Source organism: Chrysemys picta, chromosome 9 (genome assembly GCF_011386835.1).
Source record: "Chrysemys picta bellii isolate R12L10 chromosome 9, ASM1138683v2, whole genome shotgun sequence".
NCBI lineage: Eukaryota > Metazoa > Chordata > Testudines > Emydidae > Chrysemys > Chrysemys picta.
Window position 1 is genome coordinate 43,261,348 of NC_088799.1, and position 14,820 is coordinate 43,276,167.

The 14,820-nt window shown below is 39.3% G+C and overlaps 1 protein-coding gene across 6 annotated transcripts in view; it reads left to right on the forward strand.

Moving 5' to 3' along the window:
* Positions 1–5,915, forward strand: part of CAB39 (calcium binding protein 39) — a 59,507-nt gene extending 53,592 nt beyond the window's left edge. For all 6 annotated transcript variants that reach the window (XM_005282497.5, XM_005282496.5, XM_024103289.3 and 3 more), the window contains 2 exons: positions 1,372–1,515; positions 3,329–5,915. In XM_005282497.5, coding sequence (XP_005282554.1) covers positions 1,372–1,515; positions 3,329–3,517 — 333 coding nt within the window. In that variant the 3' untranslated portion in view covers positions 3,518–5,915. The remainder of the gene's footprint in view (positions 1–1,371; positions 1,516–3,328) is intronic.
* The last annotated feature ends 8,905 nt before the right edge of the window (positions 5,916–14,820 follow it).

A 14,820-nucleotide genomic window follows, 5' to 3' on the forward strand; every position in this document is an offset into this window, starting at 1 on the left:
GGGTTTCCTGTTAAGCAACCATAACTGTTTTTTATTTTTTTCCTCTTTTGGAATTTTCTTTTCTTTTATTTTTTAACTGTGTATGGTGTTAGTAGATTATAAGAGACAAGTTCCTTTTCCCCCACAATGTTGTTATAAATGCTTGCATGTTTGGGTGGTAATTTCAGTATGTATAGAAGGTCAAGTCAGTGTTTTCATTTTGTAATCGTTTTACTAGAGAATTTTTAATATTTTCTGAGTGGTAAAAAGAACAGATGTAGTAAAAAAGATCAATTTCCGAAGATTAAGTGTGCATTGGGAACCTCAAAAGTGTAACAAAGGACTAAAAAGCAGAGCTGGTCCATTTCATCACACACTAATATAATTGTCATAGTGCTAATTACTGTTTATATTGTTTCATTTTCTTTTTATTTTAGGTTAAAGTTTGCTTTTTTAAAAAGCAAACGTAACCTTTTAAATTAAGACGATGCAAAAATAGCCAAAGACTGTAACCACCTGAAAAGTACCTACCCAACATCACGATGCAGGGATGGTAGAGCCATGGATTGAGCCTGGTTCCTCCTATATTCCAGTCCCAATGCCTTAACCACAAAACCATGATGTACAGTATCAGGTTTTATAATTAAAGACTCTTCTGTCTGTGTCAGTGCTTTGTAGAGATGGCCATGTAGGGATAATCCTGTTTTACAGATGGCAGAGCCAAGAACACAGATTTGGCCCGATCTTTGTGCAAAGTAGCATGGCTACATGGATGACTCTTTTATAGCTGTTATAGTAGAGATTGAGCTTTTATTACCACCTCTGGTAGAAATGGTCTTGTGCAACCTCTCAGATCCTCTTACCTCATTTATAAAATTGGGAGGGAGGATGATACCTTGACTGTGGGTAGCTGACTTCTGACAACATCGAATTATCCGTTTCAGATACCAGACATGTTGAGCATAGATATGGTACAGTAGCTAGTTATCACCTAGCAAAGGGCATTCGTTATGGGGGTACTGAGAGCTCCTTCTGCTGACATAGCACTGTCCACATCAGCACTTTTGTCAGTGAAACTTGTGATGGTCAGAGGGTGTGTTTTTTCACTCCCCTGACCAACAAAAGTTTTACCAACAAAAGTGGTAGTGGAATCACAGGCTAAGGGGAAACAGAAAGGTAGGCAGTTTTTCAGCCAGGCTGAGAGAGAGAATGGAAAAACCACATCAAAATACCCTGCACTGGGAGTCAGGAGAACCATGAGTTTGTTACACCTCTTTTATTGACAGATGTCAATTACTCAATGTGCTTCACAACCTGTATGATAAAAATTGTATTTGAACTCATAAAATTTCAGTAATACTTCATTGTTCTGTCACATTTTTCCACCCTTAGTTGCTTGGTGAATTGCTATTGGACAGACACAACTTTACAATTATGACAAAATACATCAGTAAACCTGAAAATCTGAAATTAATGATGAACCTTCTACGAGACAAGAGTCGCAACATTCAGTTTGAGGCCTTTCATGTCTTTAAGGTATGGTACCAAAAATCATAAAACCATTGAATAGCTTCTGTAGTGTGCCTCATTTACACAGGTAGTGAGGTTAGTCGATAATGATGACAAACCTCAGATCTGTCTGCTCTGAAAAATTACTTGATTCTTTCTTTTGCTGAAAAGTACTTATTCAGGAAATGCTAAATGGTTTTGTATGGTTATTGTTAGCATAACCTTCCTCTTCTAAAATTCTGTATGAACTGAGAATGATGAAGGGGATGAATGCATGCTGTGGTTTCTGAGCATATCTCAACATCATTCTGAGAATTCTAAACAGGTCTGTGTCATGCTACAGAGTACTATGGAGGATACGTGTAGTATTTCAAATGAACTAATCAGTTTTGAAAACTCTAAATCAGGGTTGTCTGTTAAAACAAGTTACACTTTTTATTAATAGTAGACATAAACTAATGGTTAGTAATAGGTTGGGGACTTAGCTCCATTCAGGAATAACCCTGCAGAAAGGTTTTAAACCATCTCTAGTCTCTCTAACGATGATGCTAGATACATAAAATCGTGCACTTGCTACAGAACTCAATCCTATGAGGTGCTGAGTGCCTCCTGCAGGATGTCATGACCAGGCAGCTCCCATTAACTTCAGAATTCGGCCCTCAGTCTCTACCTCAATAACAACATATAAAACTGGTTTTCGTCTCAGATATTCCAATTGTTTTTTTCATGTGCAGATATTTAGGAGAGAAAACATTCATAATTTTAAACTTGGGCTGTCAATCGCAGTTAACTCAAGTGATGAGCCCAAAACAAATTAACTAGATTTTAAAAAGTCACAACTAATCAGTTTTAATTGCACTGTTAAACAATAATAGAGTACCAACTTAAATTTATTATAAATATTTTTGGATTCTGCATTTTAAACATATTGATTTCAATTACAACACAAATACAAAGTGTACAGTGCTCCCTTTTTTTATTACATTTTCACTGTAAAAAAATGAACAAAATATAGTATTTTTCAGTTCAACTCATGCAAGTACTGTAGTGCAATCTTTTTATTGTGAAGGTGTAACTTACAAATGTAGAATTATTATTTCTTACGTAATTTCATTAAAAACTAAAATATAAAACTTTAGAACCTACAAGTCCACTCAGTCCTACTTCTTGTTCAGCCAATCGTTAAGACAAACAAGTTTATTTATATTAACGGGAGATAATGCTGCCTACTTACTTACAATGTCACCTGAAAGTGAGAACAGGCGTTTGTATGGCATTGTTGTTGTAGCTGGCTTTGCAAGGTATTTACGTTCCAGATATGCTAAACATTCACATGCTCCTTCATACTTTGACTTGTAGGCTTTAAAGTTTGACATAGTTTTGTTTTTGAGTGCAGGTATATAAAAAACAACAATAATAATTTTACATTTGTAAGTTGCACCTTCACAATAAAAAGATTGCACTACAGTACTTGTCTGAGGTGAACTGAAAAATACTATCTTTGTCGTTTTACCGTACAAATATCTGTAATAAAAAATATAAAATGTGCTGTACACCTTGTATTCTGTTTTGTAATTGAAATCAGTATATTTGAAAATGTAGAAAAACATCCAAAAATATTTATAATGTATTTAAATTGGTATTCTATTATTAACAGTGAAATTAAAACTGATTAATTGTAACTATTTTTTAATCTTGTGACTAATTGCAATTAGTTTTTTAATCATTTGACAGCCTTATTTTAAACCATTATCATCTCACTTTTTATTAGTTAAGTATAATTTTAACTGAGCCTTCTGTTTCCTGTATCTGTGCTAAAATCCCTCTTCTTTTGTTGCAGGTGTTTGTAGCCAATCCTAACAAGACACAGCCTATATTAGATATCCTCTTAAAGAACCAGACCAAACTTATTGAGTTCCTCAGCAAGTTTCAGAATGACAGGACCGAGGACGAACAATTTAATGATGAGAAGACCTATTTAGTTAAACAGATCAGGGATTTGAAGAGACCAGCACAGCAAGAAGCTTAATCTCCAATAAACCCCTAAAATATTAAACCCAAATTCCGCATTTGCTGTTAGATATTCAGCATCAGGCACTCTTATCAATTCATGAGGAACATTACTGCTAATCTGCTGTTCAGTGAACGGTTTTTGTTTTCTCTCTTCTTTTTTAGTCCAAGTTGAAAAACTAGCTGCTGCTTTCTTGCACAATGTGGACTTTCTTGATATTTGTGTCATTTCAGAATTCAAAGACACTGCTTATTTTAGGAGTCCTGGGGGGAAAAAAAGATACTAGATTCATGAAAGCAAACATAGATGATAGTTTGGTTTAGGAAAGAAGGTATTAATGTAGTTAAGCAACAGGTTGCATGCTTGCAAATCTGATTAAATCGTATGTTTGCACTTACGTTGTTTGAGATATGAGCACAATGTGACCTGTGCATACATGGCACCATAATATAAAATTGTATGCCTTGATTAAAAAAAAAAAGTGCAGTGCTTTACTTGTAATCAAAGGGGAAATGTATCTAAGATGTGAGCTTATTGGGATAAACAGTTGTCTTGCAAATAAACTCAATTTAGCAACTTTTAAAAGAGTGAAATCTTGAGGTTCATAAGGAAATGTATATAATATGCCTTTCACTGCTTTATAGATTTTTTTTGACATATGATTTTCTGAGAATTGAGTTGTAAACTTGGAAATATGTTCTAAGGGTTTTGTTAATTTTACTTTGAAGGTATTTCAAACAGTAGAGCTAGCAGTGACACTTCGCATTTCATTTCAACAATGCTTGCTGGTTTCTTTTGTATATAACTCCTAGGCTGCTCATTTCTTTAAAAATATGATTTAATTTGTACAGCAGAGGAATGTTATTGTATTAGTCTGTAACTATTACTTAATATTGAGTTCTGCAAAATGAATGCTCATATGTAGCTGAATACTTCAGATCTGAGAATGCTGATTTAACATTTCTTAAATACTGCAGCATCAAAAGGAAAAAAAACAATTTATATGTATTCACTTATCTAATGGGGTGCCATCAATTAGGTTAGGCTAAAATATAGAACTGGAATCCTTTAATCTGTATTCTTACTGGTTAATATTGGCCTTATTCACTTAAATTAGTGCTGTGTTCTGTAAATGGTCAAGATTATGATAAACTAATATTGATTCCTTTTTCTTCTGGGGAGTCTACAGAGACCACCTTTGCTTTCTTGCAGTAGATATCTCAGTACAATAGTTGTGAAAGTGAATAATTTCCCCTTGACTTCGAGAAAAATAATTTCATAGATGGCCTACTTGTAACAAAATGATTTAATTTTGTCAAGTCCTGTTCTTAAATGCTGCAAACTATCAGTATTTATAAAAAACAAAAACTGATTTTGCACCATGTTGGCTTTTGTTACTCTGACCATAACAAAAAACATCTACTAAATATTTGTAAACAATGTTATTAAAATTGTATCTATTCATCTTATAATTATGCTAAAATCACAACCAACTTATGAGTTGGAGTTTGAAGGTTCAAATTCTACATGGCTGAACCTGATTGAGAATGCCATAAAATTGCTCATTGCTTTCTGTCCTCTTACTAATTAAAATTATTTTCAGTTAGCAAGATGAAACCCCTGATTGACATTTTAGCTAATTTTGAAGCCATTGTGAGGGAAATCAGGTAATAGCTCCAAAAAATTGGGTGTTTTCACTCTGGTAATATAAAATGTCTCTTAACATTGTCATTGATCTCTTTAAGGTTCTTAATCTGTCCATTGCAAACTGATTCATATTGTCTCCTGGAAAATAGCAAATTAATCTTACTGAAAATGAGAGATCTCTATTTTTAAAATCATTTCGGTAGGCAGGCAAAATTGGCCATTAGATGGTATTATAGTTCAGCACTAGCAGTCTTATATTTTGGTTTATCATAGTTGAGTGGAAGAAAACATTATTTGCCAAGTTATTCTCCATAACACACAAGGCTTCCACTTTAGAAAAATGTAGAAATGCTAAAATTTATATATGTAAAGAAGTGAAGAAATTTGGATTGGGGTATTGGTTTTTCTCTCTCGGACTGGGAAACAGTGGATATGATAACTTTTTTAACATATGAAAGCATTTGAATGTTGGCGTTCAAGAAAAAAGTTGTATTTAAATTTAAGATCATTTGACATGCTATTCATATTTAAAAAATTCTGCTGTACTGGAAGTAGTTTCTTCTCATCTGCGTGAAGGCTTAAAGATATTACTAAAAGTTATTTAATGTGAGGTTTTTTTTTTTTTTTTTTTTTTTTTAAATATTGATGTATACAGTTGTAATTCTACTTCCATGAAAGTATTTCATTTCTCCTGAGAAAAAATGCATTTCTTACCAGAAAATCTGGCTGGCCCCATAATTTAAATTGAAATAAAATTTTGAAGAAAATCCATTATGTGCTTTATTGTGTTTGAAAATGTCAAGTTACGTGTGGACCTGAACACTCACCTCTTTAGTGCCTTAAAGGAGTACATGCTGCATCACTTCTGAATCATAAGTTTGCAAATGAAACAGAATTACTGAAGGTAGTTAAATCCAAAGCAGACTGTGAAGAGTTACAAATGGATCTCATAAAACTAGATGACTGGGCAACAAAATGGCAGATGAAATTCAGTGTTGATACATGCAAAGTAATGCACATTGAAAAACATCATCTCAAATATACATACAAAATGAGGGGGTCTAAATTAGCAATTACCACTCAAGAAAGATCTTGGAGTCATTGTGGATAGTTCTCTGAAAATGTGTTCTCTGTGTGCTGTGTCAGTCAAAAAAGCGAACAATGTTATGAACCATTAGGAAAGAGCGATAGTAAGACCAAAGATATCATAATGTCGCTTTATAAAGCCATGGTATGCCCACGCCTTTAATACTGCCTGCTATGTCCAAAATATAGATAGATAGATAGAGATCTATATAAAAAAGAAATGGAAAAGATACAGAGAAGGGAGTATGGAACAGCTTCCATATGAGGAGAGATTAAAAAGACTGGCACAATTCAGCTTGGAAAAGAGACTAAGGCAGGATATGACAGAGGTCTACAAAATCATGACTGGTGTGAACAAAGTGAATAAGGAAGTGTTATTTACTCCTCATAACACAAGAACCAGGCATCACCCAATGAAATTAATAAGCAGCAGGCTTAAACAGAAGGAAGTATACTTCCAAAAATGTACAGTCAACCTGCTGAACTCGTTACCGGGGATGTTCTGAAGGCCAAAACTGAGTCCAAGTTAAGTTCATGGAGGATAGGTCCATCAAAGACTGTTAGCTAAGATGGTCAGGGATGTAACCCAAGGCTCTGGGTGTCCCTAAGCCTCTGATTGCCATATGCTGGGGCTGGACAGAGAGAGGATGGATCACTTGAAAATTGCCCTGTTTTGCTCACTCCCTTTTAAACGTCTGGCAATTTGCACTGTTGGAAGACAAGATATTGGGCTAGTTAGACCATTGGTCTGACCCAATATGGCAGTTTTTATGTTGCGTTCTTATAAAAGAATAATCCTAAATGGCACTTTCAAAGCCATTCTTGAGAAAGGTGCAAAGGAGTGCTGTACAAAAGACGCAATAACTGATTTGTATTTGCAAATGGCGGCCTGGTTTCTCTGATCCTTTGATTGTTACAAACTTAGGGCCTGATCTAAAACCCACCGAAGTCAATGGGGGTCTCAGGCTTTGGACCAAGCCTTTAGTGTTAATTTCAGCATGGAGTTAACAATTATAAGCCATGTATCGGGGTAGCCATGTTAGTCTGTATCTACAAAAACAACAAGGAGTCTGGTGGCACCTTAAAGACTAACAGATTTATTTGAACATAAGCTTTCGTGGGTAAAAACCTCTGGAGAAGTGAGGTTTTTACCCACGAAAGTTTATGCCCAAATAAATCTGTTAGTCTTTAAGGTGCCACTAGACTCCTTGTTGTAATTATAAGCCATGTTATGTATATTGTTTGGATATTCTCTGGAGACAATTTAGGGTTTATTTTCACTGAACTCATCACTTCTTATTCCTAATTGGTTCTTTGCTTTTTGTACTCTCTATTCCTAAACATTTTTTGCTTTTGATTATGTCCATTTTTCATGCCTACCACTAGCAGTTAGAGGAGGCTGACTTGCCAGTCTACTAAATCAATGCAATACAAATAAAAATTGCAGGGTTTTTGATGCAGATATATTTGGCTATTCTCTTTAATTATTGGAAAATCTATTTTTATATTGTTTTTTTCCATGTGCAGCATATACATGTCACATTAAAAGAATTATTCAACGTGTTAGCTCTTGGTCAACAATCTACATACACATGATCCTTTTAGATTATATTGGTCCAATTTTAGGATCAAGCTTTTCCCTTAAAATACAGTATATTATAATGCTTTATAGATTAAGATCACAAATTAAAGGAATGACCTTTAAAAATGGACAGGTGTCCTCTTAGGTGCCTGGATGAAAATTTCCATTTAAGTATTTGGATGAGATAGCTAAGGGGGGGCGGGAGAGGACAGGAGGTTGAGGTTTTTGTATTAATTTAAAATGTGTGTTCTCCACAGATTTTTACTGAATGAATTGCCTTATGGATTGGAATCACTAAGAATCAGAATAAAAGTTGCATGGAGCACATCACAAATGTGAAGCTTGTTTCTGATTATTTCATAGGTAAGAAACTTTCTAATATGGATGTCACCCAAGTTTTTGGATACACAGTGGTTTTGTGCATTTGTCATACATAGCCTCGGCCAAACTTCAGTATTTACTACTTCATTGGGGAAAAAAAGGCCCTTTCAACGAAAGCCTAGTTAGGCTCACTCAGGATTTTTGTTCTAGTCTCCTGCTTTTTCCAGTCCTTAGCTGTTCACTATTTTTATTAAAGTTCTAGAGCAGTGGTAGTGGTAGCCGAATGGCAAGTCTTCTGTCCCTCAGTGGTCAGTATGTGCCACTGCCTCAGTGACCAAAACCTACATTTAATAATATAATATAAATGTACATTTGCTCTGAATTTGCAGCCTGTGAAAGAGCTCCAGTATGGAGATTCATCTGGACTTTCTCCTGCTGCTATTCTGGCTCGCAGCCAAGGCCATGTTCTGCTTTCTCTGGGTTGTCCTTTATTGTAGACCAGTGGAATCCAAACTGGGGGTGCACCCCGACAGGGAGTGTAAAGGAAGATCGGGATGGCCCCCAGAGGGGGTAGGGAGGGAGCACCACCCAGTCCTGACATGCCCCCAGCTCTGCCCCGGCCCTGGCCCCGCTCCCGGCCCCAGCTCTGCTCCCAGCCATGGCTCAGCTTCCAGCTGTAGTCCGGTCCCGGTTTCCGACACTATAAAGGGGATATGGGGCATGCTTTTTTGAGCACTTCAGCATGTTGTAATTCAAGGTGTTAGCATCCATAGGTAAAATATTTGTAATGTCTATTTGAACAGTACCTCTTAAAGCAGTGATCCCCAAAATGTTTCTGTTGCGTCCCTCCTTTCCCATAATGGAATCTGTCCGCGTCCTCCTGGGAGCCAAGGTCAGCAGCTGGGAACGGAGATGTGGTCAGGAACCTGGGCCGGAGCCGGGGCTGAGAGCAGAGCTGTGGCAGGGAACAGGGCCCACAGCTGGGGCTGGGATCCGGGGCCGGAGGTGCGGCTGGTGCCAGAGCCAGGGGCTGAGGCCGGAGCAGGCCTGGGGGAAGAGCCAGGCAGGCCTGTGCTTCCTCCCTGCCCCAGTGGGGGCTGGCTCGGGCTCCACTGCGCCCCTCTGAACATTCCTCCTCTCTCTCTTCCTCCCCCCCCCCCCCGTTTGAGTATATCTCTTGCCAAGAGACTGCTGCATCCAACAATGTGACATTGTTCCTATCCTAAAACACATCGAACATCATTAATGAGTTAGCACAGCATACATCTGAAGTATGAGGAAGACCAAGTGAAAGCTCAGCTTGTGAATGACAGGATACTGGGTTTTGCTGTTTTACTAACCATCACAGGGAAGGCTTCAAAGTAGAGAGCCAGAAAATACCCTCAGAATTTGTGCCCAGAAGCTTTAGTCAGGAGCAGAATGGTTGTTTTTAATCTGCCAACTGCAAAGTTCTTTGAAGCAATGAGATTTTAACTCTGCCAAGGCTTCATATACATCTCTACCCCGATATAACGCTGTCCTCCGGGGCCAAAAAATCTTACCGCGTTATAAGTGAAACCGCGTTATAGCGGGATAGAGGTGTACTTATAGTTGGAGGATCAGATCTGTTCTAGCCTATCAACCTTTCAGGACAGTGTCCTATGGAAAGCATACCTTAGAATCTATATGCAAGAAATTCAAGAAATAGCTCAACTGGACTCAGTGAAAAGAGAAACATTATTTTCTCAGGTTCTTGCGCAATATTGTCCAGATTGGAAATGTATTGCATTTAGGTGCCTTTATGCATAGGTAGTCCACAGTGCAAGAATATTCTTCTCATGTTATTCTGCATTGCTAAATGATAACTGCAGGAATGTAAACCAGGCAATTTGTGTCTATGAAGATTGCTAGAACTGAATGAACTTCCAAGTGAACAAAAACTTTCCTGAAGAAGCCATTCCAGAACATTTAACTGGTTCCAAAATACAGACAATTTTAATAAAAGCAAGTTATTCACAAATTATTTGTAGCCTTTTGAAATAGTTCAAAGTAAAGTTCCCACAAGCTAACATTGTAAGTAGAAGTTCTTTGTGTCTTCAGGTGTGCAATGAAAACATGTCTAGCACCTTATAAAGGATTGGTTGATAGTGACAATTAAAATCCAGCCTTACTTATAAATCAGAACCTATTGGCTCCTATTAATTCTGATGAATCTTTTCTGAATTTCCTACCATGCAGTTTTTGAATTCGATATCTTTCTGGTATAGTGATACCAAGTTTATACTACAGGTGTGGTCTTGCCAGAGTAATACTGAGAGAGACTTGGTTCTGTTTTCATATTCTGCCTCTGTGTAGGCAGCTCAAAATTGCCTTGGTCTTTTTGTGCTGCCATGTCACATTGTAGACTTATTAGAAGACAAAAAAATTTGAAATCCTATATTACTTGGCATTACTTTCTTTGATATTGCTCTCTCCCATTCAACATATGTTTCATATTATTTTACCCAATATGTTAATTTGTATCTTTCTAAGTTGAATCTTTTAATATTTGTTTTTTTGGCCACTGTAGTAGGTCTTAGCCGGGGCTCGACCCTTCCGTGCAGGAGGGGAGCCACACCGACTCACTACTGTGGGAACAAGCAGTCAGTTAGTCCCGAAACTCTGGCTCTTTGGTGCAGGGCCGGAGCAACCACAGTTAAAGCTCAGGCCCTTGACTGCACGGGCGGAGCAAACACAGTGAAGCTCAGACCCTTGACTGTAGGGGCTGCGCGAGCCAACAGTTCAGAGCCCAGGCCCTGGATCAGGGCGGGGCAAACACAGTTAAGCTCAGGCCCTTGTTGGCAGGGGCTGAGCGAGCAAGCAGTTCAGAAGCCCAGGTAAGGCACGCCTAGGCTTTCTGTAGCCGAGCGTTGGGTGAGGGGGAAACCTGCCACCCGTGAGCAGGGGTGGCAGGGGGGAACGCAGGCCCACCCACTCCACTGCGTTCCAGCCCGGGGCCCTAGCAGCGGTTACCGCCGCTGCTGGTCAGTGGGGTATCCAGACTGCAACACACTGACATAGGCTCACACTCGGTTGCAGCCGGACCGGGGTCGGCTACCCCCGGGCTACTTCCACGATCCCCCTCAAAGCCTACCTCGTTCGTCGCGCCGGGCTCGGGCCAGTCCATCTGCATGGGCTCCTCTCTGCCAGGGCTCGGTGGCAGGTCCGGTAGCTCTGCCGGGAAGTCAGGCCAACGGTCCTCAGGCGGCTCCTCTGGGTAGCAGCAGGGGCGGAGGGGTTCGGGTACAGTCTCACCCTCAGGGTTGGTGGGGTGGGGTTCCCAGGGATTCTCCCAGTGACGGGAGCGGACGGGCTCCGGTGGCTCCTCCTCGTAGCGTGCCCGGGGTAGCTCGGGCCAGCTAGGGTCCAGGCCTCAGTCTTCAGCGGTCTCCTGGCCGGGAGCTCCCGGCCACACGTCTGCTCCCTGCGGTGGCTGGCCGCCGACTGAGCTCTGGCGGCCGGCCTTTATACTTCCTGTCCCGCCCCTTGACTTCCGGGGGGCGGGGACAGGCGGTGGAGGTCCCACCCACTCTGGTGCCTGCACGTGGGCTCCCTCTTCTGGGCAGGAGGGGAGCCACACCGACTCACTACAGCCACATATTTTGTTTAGTCTTCTTGAGAACTAAGTGGTTTTCCTGTGTCCTAATTGATGTTGACAGTGTCTCCAAATGTAATTTTACTAATGTCAATTTACTCCCTTTTCTGGATCATTAGAGAACATTTTAAATATGACAGGACAAAGTACTGTATCCCACTCGATGAATCCCTCCATTCAATAGTTTAGCCTTTGTTTTTGTTCCTTCAGTCTGTTTTCATTCCATGTGACTGTCCTCTAATCCCAAATTTGAATGAACTTTGTGTATAACCTCTCATGAGAGAGTATATCAAATGCTTTATTAAAATCTGCATTTTAATGTGTGTGTGTATTTCCTAATTGACTTCTAAATGAACATTAATACTTTAAAACAAATCTATTTATACAGTGTGGCTCTCTGTATTTTTCCCCAGTTCATTATCAAGGACAAGCAGTAATCATTTATACTAACATTGAAGGAATAAAGATTCAATACACACTTGCAGTATAATTCCATGTATGCATGTTAATTTGCTCTACAGTAACTGAAAGAGAAATAATAGTCTCCTCTTGAAATAAGGCTAATGTTATCTGAGTTTATGTGCACACACGGGAGGTGTGAACATCTGAATCAAGCTGTCTGCCTTCATTTGGCAAATTACCCGAAAGAAAGCTGGAAGTGATCTGATTAATAATTTGCGATGTAAATGTCTGATAATGAAAGGGATGATTCCACACATGACAGAATTCAGCTATTCTCCTAATAATACTTTAGTGGCAGGAATCTGCGTACAGTCTTTATAAGAGCCACAACAAAATTTCTAAACCCAGAGAAGCTAACTGACAGAGTTTTTTAGAATCTTCCTTGGATATATGTAATAGGTTTTGCAAACTTTTTAATTGGTTCATAACATTTATCACGTGGCTATCACCATGGTTCAATGTTCTTTGATAGGGCTCTGCAGCTCATCGAATGTCTATTGTCTCCACATATATAGTACATTATATATTTAAATAATGTCTAAAAAGTTTAATAAAACATCAGTGGTATGATTTCAGTTAAATGTTTGTCTTCCATTTACCGGGAGCTGTAACGACAAACCTATGTGATACGTTTGTCAGTCCATAGTATTAAATCACATTAGCTTCTGAGGATGGGTAAGTGGAAATAGTATATTTTTTTATTCCAACAATTTTTGCTTGCCTGATCTAGATCACAATGTGTACAAAAACCAATCTCAGCTGATGTGAGCAAGAAGATGGTCTATATATCTCAAAATATTCAGCTTCAGGTATATGAATCAATAACCAGTAAAGTGGTGACTGCATCTCTCAGACTAAATGTACTGCAGATTCTACAGGGAAGCTAGATCTACGATATGCCAAGTAAATTAATATTTTAAATATGCGTGTATAGCATGTAACTTTTGATAGTGGAATGGGAGGGGGAGTTTAGCTAGACTCCAGAATCTGAACTTTCTTCTGAAATAGCATATGTAACTATTCTAAGGGATCAAATCTATTTCTAATTTTTTATATTTTAATTAAAAACACATGAAAAGGGTGACTTTAATAAAAGGAGAAATGAGTTGCTATTATGGGGATTTAATGACTTCCCCTGCCATTTCCTTTTTCTTTGTCATCTTCTCCTCTTCCTTATGAGAAAAGTGATGTTAGATGGATAATAGTCAGTAGGGCTGAAATTCTGATACCCATCACGACTCTCCCCAAAGCCCAAGTAAACAGGCTTTGCACAGGGAGGACAAATATTGGGACTGAGATGGAATCCTCCCTTCTCCCAGCCCAGAGGCTGGACTTGAAGCACTTGCCTAGCCAGCCTGTATCCATTACTATATCCTGTGATCTAGTAGCAGACACAGCTTTCTACACACTCACTCTGTAGAATTTGTGGCCAGTGGCCACTGACCCCTACCACTTATAGGGAGAGCCACCATGGAGCTTGGCTGCTGCAGACTGGATATTTTTGACAGTTTTGATATATCCATGATCATATCGAAAACTCACTGCTTATTTTTTTCTTTTGGGATCACTCACACAGGGCTTTCCATGGCCCCATACTAGACCTGGGGAGTTTCACCTTGGAAGAAAAATTTAGAAGGCAATTAAAAATGTGGATAACTTATTTACTACCTTGTGTGTCATCTATGTATTCATTCTCTCCCCCGTCCTCCCCACCTTGTCCATCTTCTTGGGGACACCTTCATTGGCATATACCATATTCTCTTGCTGAAGGCCCTATCCATTAATGAGCTATGATTTATGCTTTTTGGTTTTTAAATTTCACATAACAAACATGTTATTCTTATCCCATTTATCAGTGGGATCACTCAGCACCAGGATTTTATCCCTGTGCATCACTGAGATGAGCACAAATGAACAAAGGAGGAATAACTAGAGCCTTGTCTGACCACTCTGGAAGAAAGACAGTAGGCAATGGATGTGGTTTAATTAGGCTGCAAGTTTATTCTCTTAAAATATCTGGGAAAACCTGGCAATGAATTTTACAGTGCAGGGCATCATCATTCCTTAATCATTTTTACATAATCTGCAAAACCTGGTCCCAGCCATCCCAATGCGGGTGCCCTGCTGCTCTGCCTTTGTCTGAGCTAAAAAGGGGCTCTAAAAGGAGGGAGTCAGCTTTCCACTGTACCAGATGTAGGGCCCCCAACTTCCCTCAACTCCCTTAAGAAATGCTTTCTTTAAAATCCTTTTCTGATCCGCTTTCTCTGATAACTATATCCCTTCCACAAGGAGTACCTGTACCGGACATCTGCCATGGGTTTTAAATACTAAGTTGCAATGCTAGAACCTAACACTTGAGTCCAAGACGTTCTGTGGGGAATGTGAACCTTTCTTTCCCCCCGGCCTCCACCAATCTGACTGTAAGGGGAAAATGTCCTTCCTGGACCCTCAGGGGAAAGGGGTGACACGGGTAATGCCCACAGTAGGTCATGAGGAAAGCTGGTCCCTTTGCAAATGTCATGGGTGCAAGCCCAGTCCAGGTAAGAGAGGGTTCTTGGGGGCTTGCTGGGATATTACTCCCCTCCTCCACTCTTCTGGTCAGCAAGAAGA